The sequence below is a fragment of the Neophocaena asiaeorientalis genome, unplaced genomic scaffold (genome assembly GCF_003031525.2).
Source record: "Neophocaena asiaeorientalis asiaeorientalis breed wild unplaced genomic scaffold, Neophocaena_asiaeorientalis_V1.1 scaffold256, whole genome shotgun sequence".
Classification (NCBI taxonomy): domain Eukaryota; kingdom Metazoa; phylum Chordata; class Mammalia; order Artiodactyla; family Phocoenidae; genus Neophocaena; species Neophocaena asiaeorientalis.
Window position 1 is genome coordinate 5,512,933 of NW_020185324.1, and position 22,021 is coordinate 5,534,953.

A 22,021-nucleotide genomic window follows, 5' to 3' on the forward strand; every position below is an offset into this window, starting at 1 on the left:
CTCTTTTATTATAACCTATGTTATAAAAATTTTATAGCAGTTCACATATTTTTATTTCTTGTGAAAATGTGATACCGAACTTAAGTTAATTATTTTAAGAATGGAATTGTATTATCTTTTCAGGAATTAAAAAATTTTTTAATAAATTAAAAATTAAAAGTCTTCCTCTAAAAAAGTATCTTAATTCTCAAGTTCTCAAGAAAGTAAGGGAAGTTCAAAGAAGGTACTGAAAACAAAGTAGTACATAAGAGCTGATGTTTGGCCACAGAACATTTTGGGGGATCGGGATTACCAGGACCCTCACGTAAATACATCCTCAGTGAAAAATATTTGGATTGTGAAAAATTCACCTGCTAGCAAAAAGAGAAGAGTGTTGTATGTTTTAGTTGAGCTCTTAGTTATGAAAAAGTCTATCCTGAGAATTTGTAATTATAAACTTTTGAGTTTGGGTTTCTTTATATCACCTGCATGGTTTGAGAAACCCTAAGCCAATAAATTAAATTAACAAGTGGTATTCCCCTAGTAACACCCTGTGGTGGTTGGCAGAGCACATATAAAATCTTTTGGAAGAATATACTCTTAATCTAGGCCACCGAAGATTCCCAGTTAAAATGACTCCAAACATGAGCTTTTAATTGTAAATTTTAAAACATACAGAGAAATAATCCCAGATTAAGCAAGAGTCAGAAGACTGACAAATATCAAATTATACTTCAAGAGCTTCATATAACAGACTTTTCAGATAGAGATTATAAAATACATATATATGAGGGCAAGTATAGAAATGAAAAATACACTCATTGACATTAAAAAAATGAACAAATTAAAAAGCAGTTACTCATAGTTGAAGAGAAAACTAGTGAATTGAAAGTTAGATCTGAAAATTATTCAAAGGCAGCAGAGAGGGAGAAAGAAATGGAAGTTATGAAACAGAACTTAAGGGACATGGAGAGTAGAATGAGAAAAACCAACTAATGTCTGAGTTCCTTAAGGAGACAATAGATAGAATTATCCAGAATTATAAAGATATGAATCCTTATATGAGTAACAAGAAGCAGAGAGTTGCCAGGTAACCTGACTAACGTTACAAAACTAATAGTAATAGATTGCAGGCAGCCCTGCTGAATTCAGAGTGCAGTCTTTCAACAATTATTCTGTAAAGATATGCAAGAAATACTAGTGGATTTTTTAAAGACTGTTTGTCATTGAACATATTTCCTTATTCCCACTTCTTTCTCCATCTTTATTCATTCTTTCTTTCCATTTTTTCTGTTAAAGCATGAAAGCCTTGGCCAAGGAACTTTTACCAAAATTTTTAAAGGTGTAAGAAGAGAAGTAGGAGACTATGGTCAACTGCATGAAACAGAAGTTCTTTTAAAAGTTCTGGATAAAGCACATAGAAACTATTCAGAGGTTTGTATATTCCTTTTGTAGTTCATGTAGTTTATGATATTTAAAGATATGCTCTCATATGTACATAACACATTCATGTATGTAGCTTTTCCAAATTGTAATTTTTATAAGTATATATGTCAAGAACCTTTCTGAGGATGTATTCTGGTGGGTCTAAAAAAATATGGAATTTTTTCATAATAACTAATTTCCAAACTAAATATTAAGCATTGTGTTATGTGTATTATTACATCTTTGTATATACTAAAGCAGTGGCTTTTAAATTTGGCTCCCCAGAGCTTCATGGGTTCCACAGGTTTCCTCTATAATTTCGCCTACTTAAAAAAAAGTTTGAAAGGCAGTGTACGTGAGGAGCACTCTAGGTGAAATGTTGTTACCTCTGGGCATCATCCAAAGATGCTAGCCAGCAGAAACCCAGCTGCCAGTTGCCAAAGTCCTTAGTATAGTAAGATATCACCAAACATGATGTAACAAACATTTATGATACTTAAAATGTCTTAAAGGATATTAGTAGAAGATAATGTGAAACATAGAAGCCGAAGAGTTGTTCTAATCCAGAACACCACAGTGTTGGTGATTGTGATCTTCAACAGCCATACCCAGAAGTTCAAGGCAAAGTTTAGTTGAGTTATAGTGATGTTAACACCATGCCAGTTTCCTGACATAGTTGTTACACTATTTTATCTGCACAGCGATCATTCTTAATTTTTTAGGAAGTGTTACTTGAAGCTCCCATCCATTTACTGCAGTCCCACATCACTGTCTTTGGTGTCTGTCTCTGTTCGTACCACTGTTCTCTATTCTAGGTGCTATGGGTCTAAGCCTGTTAATCTTGCATCATTTATGTTGCTCTGTACCAACCACTATTGTTCTTTCACATTGCTGTCTGCTTGAACCAAGCTTACTCAAGGTTTTCCTGAGAATGAATTCTAACATCAAGGTTGATGGCAGTTGTAACTCCGTCTGAAGGGACCAAAGCACATTGTAACCTTATCTATAGTCCTGCTAATAGGAGAAAGTGCATTTCTCTTATGGCAGAGAGAATCTTGCTGAACTATGAATGCTTTTAGACACAAAAAATAATTCTTTTGCATCTTTTGTATATTTTTCTTTTCCTTAGTCTTTCTTTGAAGCAGCAAGCATGATGAGCCAGCTTTCTCACAAACATCTGGTTTTAAATTATGGAGTATGTGTCTGTGGAGAGGAGAGTAAGTAAAACGACTGGCTTCCTTATGTTAATGTTATGCCTTTCTCAGAACATCCATTTTTATTTGTATAGAAAATTCAATTTCAGGATAATAGATATCAATATAAACTATAACAGGAATTAAATATTGTTGAAACCAAAAACACTGTGGAACTGTTCAGTTATATCTTCTTATAAAGGAAACCAATGAATGAAATTAAAATGCAGTAAACAGTTTAATATGGCTTATGTTAAAATGCCAGAACAGTACAGTATTATAGTAAACAAAAACAACCTTTTCTGTTAACCATAGCAATACAGATTATGGCTGGTTCAACATAACATTGTAATAACTGGCCATTTCAGTACAGATCTCTTTGAAATTATTAAGACAAAGCATATAAATGTTAGATTGAATTGTAATGGAACTGACTGAAATGATTGGATGTTGATATAGATATAATTTATGGCTAAATTTAAACTGTTCATAAAAACTCTCAAAAGTTTACATTCAGAAATTACTTATGTAATTAATTTCCTATTTTCCATTAGTAATATGATTAAATATGCATCCATACTTATATAACATTTTTTCATGTTTTTGAAAATTGATAGTCTTTTCAGAGGCAGTGGTTTTCAAATCTGTTCTGTAGAGGTATCTCAGGGGACTGATGAAATGGGAGTAAATCTAAATGTAGAGTAGAGAGTTCTGCCTCTCACCGCCAACTAAAGTGGTTCTGTATTTCTCTTTTTTATTTATTGATGTTTCCTGTAAATTTTCATCTAGGGGAAAAAAAGAATATACTTCTTTACAAAGTTTGAAAACAGTGTTTTAGAGCAAATAATCCCAGATCTTACATTTGCTTTTATACTTATTTCATTGATTCTGTGATACATTTTTTTCACATTAAAAATATCTGAAATTAGGAAGTGTGATATAATTGATGTCATTTCATAATTTAATTGGCAATTTTTAAAATTTTATGACACATAATAATGGGACATATGACAGTCAGTGGTATCTGTGAAATATAGTAGTCTTACATGCCACATAAAAAAGTTTTACTAAGCCCTTGCTCATTGTAACTCTTAGATCTTTTTTTTGACGCTTGCCCTGATGTAAATTTCCCTGCAGTCAGTTCTTTATTATTGACATGTTGACTGTTCTCCAAATTAACTATAGGCATAAAAACTTTCATAACATTTGTTTTAGTTACCCAGCAAGGTCCAAAGGTAGTTTTGTCACCAAAAGTTGTTGTATATCATATGAAAACTAATTTTAATATTAGATGAAGCGGAATCACAATTTGGGATTTGATCTACATACATCTACATATTATTATACATAATGTACAATTATATATAATATTGTGTTTATATGTAATTGTTTAGACTTTACCTCTTTCTGTTGTGAATGAACTAAAACCCCAATATACATTTTATATAGCTGTTAACCTTTCTTTAAATTAGTGAATTTTACGTAGCTTAATCTCTTTACCTATAATATCACATATAACTATAAATATAATTATAAAAGTTTAAAATGATATATATTTTACTGTACAGTACTTGAGTCTTATTATTATCATTATATTTTAATGCAGATATTCTGGTTCAGGAGTTTGTAAAATTTGGATCACTAGATATATATCTGAAAAAGAATAAAAATTCTATAAATATATTATGGAAACTTGAAGTGGCTAAACAGCTGGCATGGGCCATGCATTTTCTAGTAAGTAATTATTATATTCTTTTGTCAGCTTACTGTTTTAGATTATGAAGCAATGTGAAAGGATCTTGACGTGGGACCAAGAAATAAATCTGTAAATGGATGCTGAGTCATTTAAAATAATCTGTGTTAGTTGATGAAAGGGATTATTTTAGGTGTACTTATGTGAAATCAATTTTGAAAGAAATAGTTTTGTCATCCCATCAATCTCTTAGAACTGCTGATAGACAGTCTGTAGTTTGTGTATCTTGGCTTCAGTGAATTTAACGAAAAATTATCAAAAAGTTGTGCTAACTATGAATAGCAAAAAATTCCTGCACAAAATACCTTGTTATGGTATTTGTGGGTAATTGGACATTATGTCCATTGAGAAAGCAGTTTTGCCAGAGAAGCAGAATACCAGAGGGCCAGCTAGTGATCAGATCCTTAAGAATGCACCTACTGAACAGAAACAGTATTTCTTGCTGTTAACTACCACCTACAAATATATACTATTTAAAATCTCAGCTTAATAAAGTGAACTGGCATTAAGTAGTTTTAAAAAGTATTCGTGGGACTTCCCTGGTGGCGCAGTGGTTGAGAACCCACCTGCCAATGCAGGGAACATGGGTTTGATCCCTGGTCCAGGAAGATCCCACATGCCCCGCGGAGCAGCTAAGCCCATGCCACACAACTACTGAGCCTGCGCTCTAGAGCCCGCGAGCCACAACTACTGAGCCCACGTGCCACAACTACTGAAACCTGTGCGCCTAGAGCCTGTGCTCTGCAACAAGAGAAGCCACCGCAATGAGAAGCCCACTCACTGCAATGAAGAGTAGCCCCCGCTCGCCGCCACTAGAGAAAAGCCTGCGCACAGCAACGAAGACCCAACGCAGCCCAAAATAAATAATAAATAAATAAATAATTTTTTTTTATGTATTTGTTTCTTCGTGGATATAGAGCATTGTTTCACTTAAAATGTAAAACACGAAGCATGGTGATGCCATAAAATTTCGTTTTATTTTCTCAAAGTGTGCCTCCAATTAATGTTTATGAATACTGTTTTCTTATTTTTACTTTTTAAATCCATTTTGGGGTCTTGGACATATTAAGTGCTCAAATTATTTGTGGATTAATATTTGAATGTATATGCATTTAACTTTAATAGGAAGAAAAAACCCTTATTCATGGGAATGTGTGCACCAAAAATATTCTTCTTATCAGAGAAGAAGACAGGAAGACAGGAAATCCTCCTTTCATCAAACTTAGTGATCCTGGCATTAGTATTACAGTTTTGCCAAAGGACAGTAAGTTCTACAGGGATCGAATTTAACTTTATTAAGCTTTGCTTAGAAAGAGGCATAAAGATCAGGCTGTTAATTTTTCTCAAATTCTATTTTATTGACATGTTCTTGATTAATAATAAATTTTAGTTACCATTTTTAGCAATCTAAATTAAGTTATAGTTACATCCTAGTCTCTGTTTCTCCTTTCTTATAAGCATGTTTCTATGTACTGTAAGATGATTTTTTTAAAACAGTGTTAATCCCTAATTATATATGGAATATTGGATTTTATCCAGTTTTATTGTGAAATTTTTAAATATCATTCTTTGAGCCACAAGTAAATTCTTCTAAATTTTTCTTCCCTTTAGTCGTTAAATAAAAATTTGAGAAGATATATTATCAAGTTTGAATTTTTTATTTAGTTTAATTATTCAGCTAATTATGACTTCTTAAAACTTTTGTGTTGATAACCTTCTCCTTAACACAATTAATTAAAGTAAAAAATTCAGTCAGATAATTGAGAGGCATTTTTTTTTATCCAAATAGTGTTGTAATTGTATTTCATTACATTAGCTAATTTCTCTAATTGAATGTCTAAAGTTAGAATCCAAATTTATCAACTTTTGTACACTGATGCATGGTTTCCTATTTCAGCCAGTAGTACTTAAACTTGGTGCCTTTATATGAAGTGAAGACAGAGACTATAGGGCAGAAAATGTTATAGGATCTTAGTTAGATCTGATACTCAGGGGGACTTTACCCTTTGGAATGGGATGTGAAGAAAGAGAATATATATTCATATGGTGAAGGAGAAAGGACTCTGTACTCTCTTAATTATACAGCAAAAATTATTAACATATATAAGAATTGTTTAATTGTGGGAACTCTTTAACCATACTTTGTTCCTATCATTTGAAAGTTCTGCAGGAGAGAATACCATGGGTACCACCTGAATGCATTGAAAATCCTAAAAATCTAAATTTGGCAACAGACAAATGGAGTTTTGGTACCACTTTGTGGGAAATCTGCAGTGGAGGAGATAAGCCCCTGAGTGCTTTGGATTCTCAAAGAGTAAGTTCATGTAAACGGTGAAGTTGGAATTACCTTGTGATCCCTGATATTATTTGCACATGATTTGATATTCTTTAGCCCATTTTATGTAAAAAAGGTTGATACGGCATTTATAATTTATTATCAACATGTGGTTCTTTAATTATAGAAACTACAGTTTTATGAAAATAGGCACCAGCTTCCTGCACCAAAGTGGACAGAATTAGCAAATCTTATTAATAATTGTATGGATTACGAACCAGATTTTAGACCTTCTTTCAGAGCCATCATACGAGATCTTAATAGTTTGTTTACTCCAGGTACGTATTGATGGAGCAATCTTAATGAGTCTCCAGCTATCTTTCTATCTTTGTTATATTTAATAAATCCTTACTAATTTTGTAATCCCCTCTGGAAAGTTCCCTGATATCTTTTTGACCCTCTTAATTTCTTACGTTCATTTGACTTTTCTTACTTTATACATTTTCTGGTCTCACTGATTGTGAAGTATTTCCATTTTTAAAAAAGGCTTTTTCCCTTTTAATAACCTCATTTTAGTTTGCCAGTTAATGAGTAGTAAACGATAGAAGTTTATTTGACTTATTTGACTTTTTAAAAACAATTCTTTTGTTTTTTTAACTAGTTCTCATATATTCTGTAATTGATTAATTTTGTAAACATGAAGTAGATTTGTTTTTGTTTGTCCTCTCCTCCTTTAAAATACATAGCTAAATATACATGTGTCTGACCTATAAGTATTTCCTGTTCCAATACTATTATCTCTTCTCACCACAAAAATCGGCATATAATCTTACTTTATAACTATTAAAACTACCTATTTTGGAAAGTATTCATTTATCCTTTGCAAAAATCTTTACTGAAAACATGTTAGATTATGGGTTATAATTCAAGGCTTCCATTAACATAATCAAAACTATTAGAGTTGCCCTGTATTGATTTGTATTTAGTATTTCTAACTCATTCTGATTATTTTGGTCAGCTTGAATATGTATTATTTTAACCTAGAGAATGGATTTGCCAGGTTATGGTAGAAATATTCTTTATTTCTCCAGATTATGAACTATTAACAGAAAATGACATGTTACCTAATATGAGAATAGGTGCCCTAGGGTTTTCTGGTGCTTTTGAAGACCGAGACCCTACACAATTTGAAGAGAGACACTTGAAATTTCTACAGCAACTTGGCAAGGTAAGATGTCAGAAGATTTTTAAATAGTTGAAATATAATCGTAAAACATTTTATTTAGGGAAAAAAAGGCTTAAGAGATTCTCTAAAGTTCACTTTCCACAAAATTTTAAAGACTGTTTGTATAACCAACAAGGATCTACTCTATACCACAGGGAACTCTGCTCAATATTATGTAACAACCTAAATGGGAAAATAATTTGAAAAAGAACAGATACATGTATATGTATAACTTTACTCTACACCTGAATCACTGAATCACTGAATCTACACCTGAATCACTTTACTCTACACCTGAAACTAACAAACATTGTTAATCAACTATACTCCAATATAAAATAAAAAGTTTAAAAAAAGTGTTTGTAGAAAAAAGGTTTCGTTGTCAGATGTTGAAGAAATGCTGTGTTAAATAAACAGCTGTCTTTACTGAAGAACTTCTCAGAACCTTTAACATGTACTGTGCATTGAACATTTTCAAGAGATGGATAAATTAGGCAGTATTTTCCCCAGTTAATTTGACCATGAGACTCTTGGTAGAGGGCGCTTTGGTTATGAGATACAGAAAGGAACAATTAATTAAGCCTCTCCACCGATGTCCTTTTTCAGTCATCTCAGAGAGAAATAATTAATCTGCTTGTTCAGAGTCTAGATGTTGACTGGACCATGTTTACTAGCAGACAGTCTCTACCTGCTGAAAGGTCACACAGTCATGCATAGCCTACATATTTTAAGTAAGACCAAGAAAACCTTAGTTCTTAGCAGGTTCAATCATAGTGGTAAAGCGCTCTTTCTTCCTCTAAGCTTGCTAGTATAGGGCTCTGTACCATGTAGCTTTATGAACTGGATTTGGGCTTGGATGTATTATGAAGGCCTCACTTAGGTATTGAATCTAAACTAAATGTTCTGATCCAGCTTTACCAGAGCTAAACATTGGGTGTTATATTATATATTGGCTTAGTTATATTAATACTTTGCTGTCATTCCTGGTTTGTAAAATAGTCTCGGGAATGTTTCAAAGTATGTAGCAATGACAAATAAAAGTATGTATTTGGGTGTATTAGTTATCTGTTGCTGTGCAACAGATCACCCTAAAACGTAACAGCTGAAAACAAAAAAGCATTTATTATCACACAGGTTAGGCGCGTCAGGAATCTGGGAGTAACTTAGCTGGGTGGTTATAGCTCAAGGTCTCTCACTAGACTGTAATCAAGGTGTCAGCCAGGTCTTGCAGTCTTCTCTGAAGGCTTGACTAGGGGAAGGCTTACTTCCAAGCTTACCACATGGCTATTGACAAGGCCTCAGAATATCTGCTTCCAAGCTCACTTACACGGGCCTCTCCACAGGCTGCCTCACAACACAGGAGCTGAGAGCAAATACCCAAGATTGAAGCCATTGTGTTTTCATATCCTAATCTCAGGAGTGGCATCTTATCACTCCTGCCATATTCTGTTCATTAAAAATGAGTTAATAAATCCAGCCTACACTCAAGGGGAGGGGATTTTAAAAGAGCTTGAATGTCAGAATGTAGAGAACATTGGGAGATAATCACAGAAGCTGCCAACCACACAGGCTGACCTTGGCTTAAACAGCAGACATTTATTTCTCATAATTCTAGAGGCTGAAAAGTTAGATCAAGGTTCCAGTAGGGTTCAGTTTCTGATGAGGGCTCTTTTCTTGGCTTGCACATGTCCACCTTCTCACTGTGTCCTTATATGGCAGAGAGAACTGGTGTCTCTTCCTCTTCTTATAAAGGCACCAGCCCTATTGGTTGAAGGACTCACCCTTATGACCTTATTTAATCTTTATCACCTCTTCACAGGCCTTATCTCCAAATACACTCACATTCAGGGTTAGGGCTTTATCATATGAATTTGGGGGGATGGGCATGGACATATTCAGTCTGTAACATACTCTTATTCCATATAGCTCACTGACAGTGACATCAAAGGCTATATTGTGAAGAAGAAAAGTTCTTCCTGGAAGTTAGTGATAGAAATTTAGGAATTCCCTGGCATGTCCCTTGGCTTATCTTAAAAATTAATGTTAATGATTTGTTTAAATGCTTTTTTGAAGTTTTTATATTTCAGCCTGTAATTCCTTTTGAATAAATTAAATATTTAAGTTTACTACTCACCTATTGAAATATTATCTCCTTTTCTTGTTCTGAAAGTTGTTTAATGTGAGTTTCGAGATACATCGTCTAGCTGCTGAAAATTGCCTGTATAATCAGAATTTATTAGTACTTTTTCTAGAAAACTTGCGATTTCTATCTTAATGTGATGTATTATTTAGGGTAATTTTGGCAGTGTGGAGATGTGCCGGTATGACCCTCTACAAGACAACACTGGAGAGGTGGTGGCTGTGAAGAAGCTCCAGCACAGTACTGAAGAGCACCTCAGAGACTTTGAAAGGGAAATTGAAATCCTTAAATCCTTGCAACATGACAACATTGTAAAGTACAAGGGAGTGTGCTACAGTGCTGGTATGTTGCCCATTGATACCTTTTTTGAACTCAGGGTATGTCTTTGACATCCTGGGTAATATTGTAGAAACTTATAATGCCTCCAGATCTGGACTTAAAATATTCCAGTACCCAGAGAAAGAAGCATTCTGTATGACTGGAGATTGTACTTGGTGTTAGGAAGTCCTTGACTACTTGATTGATCATTCTCTTCACTGAGGATGGTGGTTACCATTCTTGCTTAAACTTACCAAGGGAATGTCATTTTTAAAGAAAGAAATTTTCTGTGAAAATATTATTTTTTTTAATTAGATGCTTTTTATTCAGTATAGATGAAGAGAAAGGAAGTTTTCTCATCAGCTTATTTTGGTTTGCATAATGGGTTACAGAAGATTAAAACATAACTATTTTTAAAACTTCTATTCAAATCTTTTTGATTCAAAAAGTCATTGTTCTAGGGCTTCCCTGGTGGCACAGTGGTTGAGATTCTGCCTGCCGATGCAGGGGACACGGGTTCGTGCCCCGGTCCGGGAAGATCCCACATGCCGCGGAGCGGCTGGGCCCGTGAGCCATGGCCGCTGAGCCTGCACGTCCAGAGCACGTGCTCCGCAATGTGAGAGGCCACAACAGCGAGAGGCACGCGTACTGCAAAAAAAAAAAAAAAAAGTCATTGTTCTTAACTACTACATCACCTTTAATTTTATAATCAGGTTTTGTCATCTTAGACTCAGATTTTTTTTTTTATTAATAACTCCAGGACTTCCCTGATGGCACAGTTGTTGAGAATCCACCTGCCAGTGCAGGGGACGTGGGTTCGATACCTGGTTCAGGATGATCCCACATGCTGCGGAGCACCTAAACCCGTTTACCACAACTACTGAGCCTGTGCTTTAGAGTCCGTGAGCCACAACTACTGAGCCCACACACCACAACTACTGAAGCCTGCACACCTAAAGCCCATGCTCCGCAACAAGAGAAGCCACCACAAAAAAAATACCTGCAGTCATGCTTTATTACTATTATTTTTTTTTTAGGTTGCACTGGGTATTAGTTGCGGCTCCAGGGTTCCTTAGTTGTGGCACACAGGCTCCTTAGTTGTGGCATGCTAACTCTTAGTTGCAGCATGCATATGGGATCTAGTTCCCTGACCAGGGATCAAACCCGGGCCCCCTGCATTGGGAGTGTGGAATCTTATCCAGTGCACCACAAGGGAAGTCTCTTAGATTTTATATATCTTTTAAGTCTTTTTTTTTTTTTTTTTGCGGTACGCAGGCCTCTCACTGTTGTGGCCTCTCCTGTTGCGGAGCACGGGCTCCGGATGCACAGGCTCAGCGGCCATGGCTCACGGGCCCAGCCACTCCGCGGCATGTGGGATCTTCCCGGACCGGGGCACGAACCCGTGTCCCCTGCATCGGCAGGCAGACTCTCAACCACTGCGCCACCAGGGAAGCCCTTTAAGTCATTTTTATACAGTTGTTTTCTAATAGTTCATCAGTAAAGTATAGCAGAGTAAAACGTTGTGTTCTCATTTGTGTGTTAATAGGCCGGCGTAATCTAAGATTAATTATGGAATATTTACCATATGGAAGTTTACGAGACTATCTCCAAAAACATAAAGAACGGATAGATCATAAAAAACTTCTTCAGTACACATCTCAGATATGCAAGGTACCTAATATCCTGGCTATTTGTTGTAGATGAAGAGAATATGTTGAAGTAATTATTAAGAAATCCTCTAAGGTTTTTCTTAGATAATTAAGGGAGTAGAAAGATACAAGACTATTTAAATTGTTTATGTTTATAAAGCTAGCTGAAAGAAAAATGTTACTTTATTCATAGGGTATGGAGTATCTTGGTACAAAAAGGTATATCCACAGGGATCTGGCAACGAGGAATATATTGGTGGAGAATGAAAACAGAGTTAAAATAGGAGATTTTGGCTTAACCAAAGTGTTGCCACAAGGCAAAGAATACTACAAAGTGAAAGAACCTGGTGAAAGTCCCATATTCTGGTGAGTATATTTTAGTACAGTAAAATGAAGTTTTGGAGCACAAACTTCAAACTTTATTTTTACTATTAATAGTTTGTCATTTATATATTTATAGTAATAATCAATGAAGTTATATCCTATGTTTTCCTCTGGGAATTTTATGGTTTTAGGTCATACATTCAAGTCTTTAATCTATTTTTAGTTAATTTTTGTATGTGGTATAAAATAGTGGTCTAATTTCATTCTTTTGCACATGTTTGTCCAGTTTTCCCAACACCCTTTATTGAAGAGACTGTCCTTTCTCCATTGTATGTTCTTTGCTCCTTTATTATAATTTAATTGTCCATATATATATGGGTTTATTTCTGGGCTCTCAATTCTATTTGGTTGATCTAGGTGTCTGTTTTTATGCCAGTACCAACCTGTTTTGATCACTGTGGCTTTGTAGCATATCTTGAAATCAGGGAGCATGCTACCTCCAGCTTTGTCCTTCTTTCTCAAGGTTGTTCCCTTTCTCAAGGGATCTTTTATGGTTTTGTAGAAATTTTAGAATTTGTTCTAGTTCTGTGAAATATGTCATTGGAATTTTGATAAGAATTGCATTAAATCTGTAGATTGCTTTGGGTAGTATGGACGTTTTAACAATATTAAGTCTTCCAGTCCATGAGCATGGACTGTCTTCCCATTTAATTGTGCCTTCTTTGATTTCTTTTATCAGTGTCTTAAACAGTTTTCACTGTACAGGTCATTCACCTCCTTGGCTGAAATTATTCCTAGATATTTTATTCTTTTTGATACAGTGGTAAATGGGATTGCTTTAATTTCTCTTTCTATTGGTTTGCTATTAGTGTATAGAAATGTCACTGGCTTGTGTATATTGATTTTTTTGTTTTTGGTATCCTGTGACTTTACTGAATTTATTAGTTCTAAAAGTGTTTTTTTTATTATTTCATGGAGTCTTTAGGGTTTTCTCTATATAGTATAATGCCATCTGCAAAGAGTGACAGTTTTACTTCCTCCTTTCGAATTTGGATGCCTTTTCTTTCTTTTTCTTGCTTAATTGCTGTGACTAGAATTTCCAATACTGTGTTGAATAAAAGTGGTGAGAGTGGGCATCCTTGTCTTGTTTCTGATTTTAGAGGAAAGGCTTTCAGGTTTTCATTGTTGAGTATGATGTTAACTGTGGATTTGTCATATATGGCCTTTATTATGTTGAGGTAGGTTCCCTCTATACCCACTTTGTTGAGAGTTTTTATCATAAGTGGATGTTAGAATCTTATCAGTTGCTTATTCTGCATCTGTTGAGATAATCGTATGGTATTTATCCTTCATTTTGTTCACGCAGATGTTGAACCATCCTTACAGCCTTGGAATAAATCCCACTTCATCATGGGATATGATCCTTTTGATGTATTGTTGAATTCAGTTTGCTAATATTTTGTTGAGGATTTTTGTATCTATATTCATCCAGGTATTGGCCTGTAATTTATTTTTTTGCAGTGTCCTTGTCTGGTTTTGGTATTAGGGTAATGTTGGCCTCATAACATGTTTAGATGTGTTCCCTCCTCTTCAGTTTTTTTGGAAGAATTGAGAAGGAAAAGTATTGAATCTTATTTGAATGTTTGGAAGAATTCATCAGTGAAGCTGTCTGTTTCCTGGACTTGGTGTTTGTTGGAAGTTTTTTGATTACTGACTCAGTCTCCTTACTATTCAGGACTATTCAGGCTTTCTATTTCTGTTTCTTCACGATTCAGTCCTGGTAGATTATATGTTTCTAGGAATTTGTTCTTTCTGGGTTGTTCACTTTGTTGGCATATAATTGTTTGTAGTATTCTCTTATTATCCTTTGTATTTCTGTGGTATCTGTTGTGACTTGTCCTCTTTCGTTTCTAATTTCATTTATTTGAGCCCTCTCCTTTTTTTCTTGGTTAGTCTAGCTAAAGGCTTCTTGATTTGTTTATCTTCTCAGAGAACCAGCTCTTGGTTTTATTGATCTGTTCTATTCTATTGTCTTTTTAGTCTCTATTTCTGCCCTTATCTTATTATTTCCTTCCTTCTACTACCTTTGGGCTTTGGTCTTTTTCTAGTTCCTTTAGGTGCAAATTCAGGTTGTTTATTTGAGACTTTACTTGTTTCTTGAGGTAGGCCTGTATTGCTATGAACTTCCTTCCTAGAACTACTTTTGCTGCATTCCATAGATTTTGGTGTGCTTTATTTTTGTTTTTATTTGTCCCTAGGCTTTTTTTCTTTTTTCTCCTTTGATTTCTTCATTGACCCATTAGTTGTTTAGTCGCATGTTGTTTAATCTTCATGTTTTTGTGGTTTTCCAGTTTTCTTATTGTGATTCCTAGTTTCATACCATTATAGTTGGAAAACATGCTTGATATGATTTCAGTCTTCTTGAATTACTGGGACATGTTGTGGGCTAACACATGATCTATCCTGGAGAATGTTCCATGTGTACCTTAGAAGAATGTGTATTCTGCTGCTTCTGGATAGAGTATTCTGAACATATCTGTGAACTCCATCTTATCTAATGTGTCATTTAAAGCCAAATGTTTCCTTTTTGATTGATTTTTTTGTGAATGATCTATCCATTGCTGTAAGCGGGGTATTAAAATCCCCTATTATTATTATATTGCTTTTAATTTCTCCCTTTAGGGCCAGTAATATTTGCTTTATATATTTTGGTGTTCCTACGTAGTGTGCATATATATTTATAAATGTTTTATCTTCTTGCTGGATTGACCCCTTTATCATTGTATAGTGCCTTTCTTTATCTTTTATTACAGGCTTTGTTTTAAAGTCTGTTTTATCTGCTGTGAGTATAGCTACACCAGCTTTCTTTTCATTACTTTTTCCTCACATGCAGTCTGTGTGTGTCTTTACTTCTGAAATAAATCTCTAGGCAGCATATAGATGGGTCTTGTTTTTTTTTTTTTAATCTATTCAGCCACTATATGTCTTTATATTGGCTAATTTAGTCCATTTACATTTAAAGTAATTGATAGGTATGTACTTATTGCCATTTTGTTTATTGTTTTCTGGCTGTTTTTATAGTTCTTCTCTGTTCCTTTCTTCTGTCTTCCCTTTGGTTTGCTGGATTTTTTACAGGCCAATACCTGGATGAACATATATGCAAAAATCCCATGTGGTTTGCTGGATTTTTTTAGTATTATGTTTAGATTCCATTCTCATTTTCTTTTCTGTGTGTACTGTAAGGTTTTTCTTTGTGGTTACTGTGGTGTTTACATATAACATTGTATGTATATAGCAGTGTCTTCCAAGTTGATAACAACTTAAAATGTAAAGCAAAGCTTTACATTTTTACTCTCCCCCCTGCCACATTTTATATTTTTGATGATGCCTTTTTATTTTATTTTATTTATTTATTTATTTTGCAGTACGTGGGCCCCTCACTGTTGTGGCCTCTCCCATTGCGGAGCACAGGCTCCAGACATGCAGGCTCAGCGGCCACGGCGCATGGGCCCAGCCACTCCGCGACATGTGGGATCTTCCCAGACCGGGGCGTGAACCCGTGTTCCCTGCGTTGGCAGGCGGACTCTCAACCACTGCGCCACCAGGGAAGCCCTGATGATGCCTTTTGCATATTCTTATTTTATGCTTCCCTTAAGTATTACTGTAATTTGAGTTAACTTTACTACTTTTGTCTTCATACTTGCTTTATAAGTGACTGAGCCACTACCTTTACTATATGTTTTCCACTGAGATTTTTATTTTCATATATTTTCTTATTATTAATTAGTGCCATTTCTTCTTTAGCCTAGAGAAGTCCCTTTAACATTTCTTATAAGGCCAGTTTAGTGGTGATGAAATCCTTTAGCTTTTGCTTATTTGTAAAATTCTTCATCTCTTCTTCAGTTCTGATTGATAATCTTGACTGGTAGAATTGGTAGAGAATTCTTGGTTGGAAAGTTTTTCCTTTCAGCATTTTGAATAGGTCATCCACTTCTTTCTGGCTGATAAAGTTTCTGCTGAAAGATCTGCTGATTTAGGGATTTCCCTTGTACTTAATAGGTAGTGTTTTGGGGGTTTGGGGGGCTTTTTGTTTGTTTGTTTTTGCTGCTTTTAAGATTCTTTATCCTTAACTTTTACCATCTTAATTGTAATATGTCTTGGTATGGTTCTCTCTGGGTTCATCTTATTTGGAACTTTCTGAAATTCTTAGACCCAGAATGTCTGCTTTCTTCCCCAGATTAGGGAAGTTTTCATTCATTATTTCTTCAAAATTTTCTGATCTTTTCTCTCTTTCTCTTTTCCTTGGGGACCCCTATAATGTGAATGCTGTTCTGCTTGATGTTGTTCCAGAAGTCCCTTAAGGTATATTCACTTTTTTAAATTCTTTTTTCATTTTGCAACTGTGTCTGGGTGATTTCTATTTGTTTCATTTTCCAGCTTGCTGATTCGTTCTTCTGCTTCATCAAGTCTTCTGTTGAAACCCTCAAGTGTATTTTTCAGTTTAGTTATAACTTCTATTTAGTACTTTCTTATATTTTCTACCTCTTTAAGTTCTTGCTGTGTTTATCCAATCTTCTTCTGAGTTCAATGAGCATTTTTATGACCATTGCTTTGAACTCTTTGTTGAGTGAGTTGCTTAGCTCCATTTCATTAATGTCTTTTGTCTTTTTCTTTGGTTTGGAACATATTCCTCTGCCTTCTCATGGTGCATAACTTTCTCTATTTGTCTAAATTCATTAGGTGAAACAGCTACCTCTTCCAGTCTTGTTCTTGTGTAGGAGATAATCCATAGGGCCCAGAAGCACAATCTCCCTGGCCACCAGACCCAGGCACTCACGGGTGTTCTTCACGTGGACTGTGCACACCTACAAGCTGTGGTGGGGCTGCTGCTATGATGTGGGATGTGTGGGATTTGGGGTGCTCACCTGCTGGTTGTAGTGAGCTGTTGCATAGTGTGGACTGGGTTTGGGGCACTTGCTCATCCCAGTTATGGTGCAGCTAGTGTGTGGGGAGGGTGGGGTATATCGTGTGTTTGTCCAGCCCAGTTGTGGTGTGACATCTGCACTGGGTAGGCAGGGCACTCAAGGTACTCGCTTTGGCTCAGTTGTGGTTCAGGGTGGGAGGAGCACACCTACTGGTGCTAGGAGGCTAGAAGAAGGGCACCAAAAATAGTGCCCACTAGCTGTATCACCAGCAAGTTAGAATGAGATTTCAAAGATGTCATCTACCAGTGCTTTTGTCTCCAGAGAAAGTCCCGTTAGGTTCCTGCCTCTCTAGCAGCTGCTCTAAGACCAGTAAGTAGGTCTCCCTCACTTATGGTGTAGGTGTTTTCACACTGTTGCTTTTGTGCTGTTTCTCATGGTAGATGGGTCTGTGTGAGCTCTTTAAGAGCGGGTTCTTTGTTCCCTACAGTTATGTGGTTCTCCTGGACTTAATCCCCATTGATTTTCAAAAACAGATGTTTTAGGGGCTCGTGTTCCCAGTGATGCACTCAAGGGTTGAGGTATGTTATTTGGAGCTCAATCCCTTTACTCCCTCTTTTTTTTACTCCAAATAGTTACATATTTTTGTGATCCTTCTGATTTGCTCCTGGAATGGGGTCCTGGGTGGGACTGTCTCTCTGCCTCTCCTGCCTGTTTCAATGAGTCTCTTTTATCTTTTGTTGTGGAGGTGCTGTTCATCTAGTTATCATATACTTTTCAGAGGAAAAGTACTTCATGTGTAGCTGTAAATTTCATGTGTCTATGGGAGGAGGTGAGCTCAGAGTCTTCTTAGGCTGCCATCTTGGACCCCTTACACAGGAGAATGATTTATAATGGCATTGTGAATGTGTTTTAAAGAAGACTGCTTATGTTTTAGAGATGCATACTGGGATAGTTATGGTATGAAATATGGTTGAAATACTGTCATATCCAGAACTCATTTCATATAAATACTGTTGTGTGCAGGTCGGGAGTAGTAGATAAAACAAGGTGGGCAATGAATTTAGCTAAGTGACAGGTACATGGTTGTTCATTGTTCTCTAATTTGTATATGTTTGAAGTTTTTTATAATACTAAAAACATTTTAAAGGAATATCCTGATGATAATTATGAGCATTAGCATTATCTAATTATTTTTAGGGTTTAAGTGAAACTAGAAAATAAGACTTATCTAAACTTGACTGTCTTATTTTGGTCATGTCCCCAGTGATACATGAATTTCATTCTGTTTTTCCAGAATGAGAAATTAGAGAAGTTAAATGGAATTAACTAGCAATCCATAATGATTAGTTATATGGATTTCCAGTGATTTTGGCATACTTAGTGAATACAATTTAATAAATACTTATTAAGCACCTACTTATAAAGCACCTACTGTGTTCCAAACACCATACAAGGAAATTGGAATAAGAAGATAGGATCAGCATCAGAAAAAAAAGAACTGTCCCTTACAAGGAAGGCTGAACTAAGTGGAAAAGTTTGATACGGCGTGGAAATTCAACTGACAGGTCCACTATCCATAATCCTTTGCCTTTTAAGGTCTCTTAGTTTAGGAAAAATCAAATGTGTAATCCAGTCATTGCAATGTAGTATGTAAGTGCAATAATGAAGAAGATGATGCAAAAACATTAGAGTGCAATAATTCTGCTGAGGGTTTAAATTAATCAGAGAAAACCACAACTAAAAGATGACATTTCAACTATTGATTAATAGTTCACCAGATGGACAAGAGGAAGGGTATTCCATGAGGAGGATGACAAGAACAACAGGATAAGCAGGGTTGTAAGTGAATGGTGTTACCACAGAACAAACGGAATAATACTGCGTTCTGTGTGCCATGTTAGTGCGTTCAGACATTATTCATTAGACAGTGTGCAGGTGGGATATTAGAGGCTTTATCCAGCGATAATGGTGAGATTCATATTTTAGGAAGATAGCTCTACTTTTGGTGGAGAACAGCAGTTCTCAAAGTTTGAGGACCTCTGGTACACCCTTTAGGGAGTCTATGAGGTCAGAAGTATTTTTATAATAATACTAAGATGTTATTCCCCTTTTTCACTCTCATTTTACATATACAATGGAATACCACTCAGCCTTAAAAAATAATGAAATTTTGCCATTTGCAGCAACATGGATGGACTTAGAGGGTATTGTGCTGAGTGAACTAAGTCAGAGAAAGACAAATACTGTATGACACCACTTATATGTAGAATCTAAAAACTACAACAAACTAGTGAACATAACAAAAAAAGAAGCATACTTACAGAAATAGAGAACAAACTAGTGGTTACCAGTAGGGAGGGGCAATATATAGGAATGGGAGGTGCAAACCATTGGGTATAAGATAGGCCAGCAGTCCCCAACCTTTTTGGCACCAGGGACCGATTTCCTGGAAGACAGTTCTTCCACGGTGGGGGGAGGGCAGTGGATGGTTCAGGCAGTAATGGGAGCAATGGTGGGGATGGTTCAGGCAGTAACGCTAGTGATGGGGGATGGTGGGGAGCGGCAGATGAAGTTTCACTCGCTCACCTGCCGCTCACCTCCTGCTGTGTGGCCCAGTTCCTAACAGGCTGCAGACCGGTAGTGGTCCACAGCCCGGGAGTTAGGGCCCTTTGAGATAGGCTACAAGGATGTATTGTTCAACATGGGGAATATAGCCAGTATTTTGTAATAACTGTAAATGAAGTATAACCTTTAAAAATTGTATAAAAACTTTTTTTAAAAAACTACTCACAGAAAATGTCTTCTATTAAACCAACATTAAACTTACAAAAATGTAAAACATAGTACTCTAAATACAAAATTTTTTGTTTTGGAAAATAGTTATTTTTATATAAAAATGTTATTTATGCTAAATTACTGGGTTTATACTTTTACATTTCCTTAATTTTGAAATCTAATATAGTAAATATTGGTAAATACAACCCACATAAATGAAAGCTTTTGGGGCACTTCAATAACTTTTAAGAGTATAGGGGACTTCAGACCAAAAGTTTTGAGAACTAGAGGTATAGAGGGTACATTTTATTGAGAAGAGGCTAACAGCAGAGAGAAGACTAATTAGGCAACTTTTGCAGGAATCTAGGTCATTGATTTTCAAACCCTTTGTGCATATATACCCATTGAAAGAATTATCAAAAGCTATATTCTTTCTGGCACATTTTAAAATTGATAGCTAATTTTTTCCTTTGTAAATTTAGATGGTTGTAAATAATATATTTTATAAAGTATTGTAAATAATGACATTGAAGTATGGTACATCAATCTTTTAGATGTATACAAGGAAATCCAGACACCACAGCAATTTGATACCCATTGTCACCCACTTAAAAATATATAGGAACAGATGTTCTTCTTGATAGAAACTTTGCATTATTCCTTTTTCTTCTTAAAATTATATTTCCACTTCCCATCTCAAAATTTTGTATAATGTATTATATTTTGTACTTGGAAAATCTTTTGATTACCTATCTCCGTTGTAACCAAAATACATATATAAATTTAAATTAATTTTAAAATTTCCTATGACCACAAAAAAAGTATTCACCTTTTTATTCCAGATTAAGTTATCGTCAAAGGTACCGCCAGGATGAAATTTCCAAAGCAATATAAATGAATTACTAATTTGAATAATTCTTTAAACTTTTTTATTGGAGACATTTCTTTTTAAAAAAATTTTTTTAACATCTTTATTGGAGTATAATTGCTTTACAATGGTGTGTTAGTTTCTGCTTTATAACAAAGTGAATCAGCTATATGTATACATATATCCCCATATCCCCTCCCTCTTGCATTGGAGACATTTCTTAATAAATGGAGCTTTTCTTTCCCCTCCAACTAGTCCATATATCCTTAGGTAAATATTATTTACTTCTATAATGGGACCAGATTCAACATAAATTCTAATTTTATTTCTGTATTTGTAAACATGGAGAAAACTTTTTTGTATAAATAAGGAGATGGGAAAGAAAGAAAGGAGTTTTGTCATAACAATGTCACTCATTTCTGTGACTCCTGATACGTATGTAGCAAAACAGTATATAGTGATCTACCAGTAAAATTTGTTAGCTGGCAATTTCATTAGATCCATTCTTTTTTCAGTTTCATTGAAAACGAAGAATTAAATCCACTTGATTTTCAAAAGTGGATTTACTACCCAATCATTAGAGTCATTCATTTTCTGTTTCTGGGAAGTATACCAAAAATCTTTTAAAATTAGTTCAAATTATGATATTACTCTCATTTAGAGGCACCTTGTTTAAACTGATACCTTCATAAAATAGAATATTGTTAGTTTAAATATGGTAGTTTTTAATAACATCTTTTATCACATTTTAAATATGTGATTTAAATATGGCAAACCCTTGCACTGCCTCAAAGATTGAGTCACTTAATGAAGAGTGTCCTTCATTACAATCTATTTGGCAATGCCAGGCCTCATAAACAAATACACTTAATTTCCAACAGAAAAGGTCTTACTTCATTTTCAATTCAAGTAAGTATATTAATGTTATGAAATATTATTTTACAAAACAGATAAAAACTGCAGAACACATGTGCCAGAGGCATGTTTACAATGAAGCTAACAAAGCATATCCACCAGAGTGCCTTCCTTTCAAGATTTCTTCTTTTCTAATTTTAAATATTCGCTTTCACACCTCATTTTATATTTTTTGTCATAAAGAAAGCCCCTAAAACTTTGGGCCCAGTATTTCTCCCTGCATATCTGTAAAGATTAACCACAAGGGCAGTCAGGAT

General features: G+C 35.1%; 1 protein-coding gene across 2 annotated transcripts in view; it reads left to right on the forward strand.

Moving 5' to 3' along the window:
- Positions 1-22,021, forward strand: part of JAK2 (Janus kinase 2) — a 153,046-nt gene that overhangs the window by 123,401 nt on the left and 7,624 nt on the right. For both annotated transcript variants that reach the window (XM_024734235.1, XM_024734236.1), the window contains exons 13-22: positions 1,279-1,413; positions 2,534-2,621; positions 4,204-4,331; positions 5,476-5,614; positions 6,513-6,664; positions 6,813-6,963; positions 7,717-7,853; positions 10,143-10,332; positions 11,855-11,979; positions 12,151-12,323. In XM_024734235.1, the coding sequence (XP_024590003.1) occupies positions 1,279-1,413; positions 2,534-2,621; positions 4,204-4,331; positions 5,476-5,614; positions 6,513-6,664; positions 6,813-6,963; positions 7,717-7,853; positions 10,143-10,332; positions 11,855-11,979; positions 12,151-12,323 (1,418 nt within the window). The remainder of the gene's footprint in view (positions 1-1,278; positions 1,414-2,533; positions 2,622-4,203; positions 4,332-5,475; positions 5,615-6,512; positions 6,665-6,812; positions 6,964-7,716; positions 7,854-10,142; positions 10,333-11,854; positions 11,980-12,150; positions 12,324-22,021) is intronic.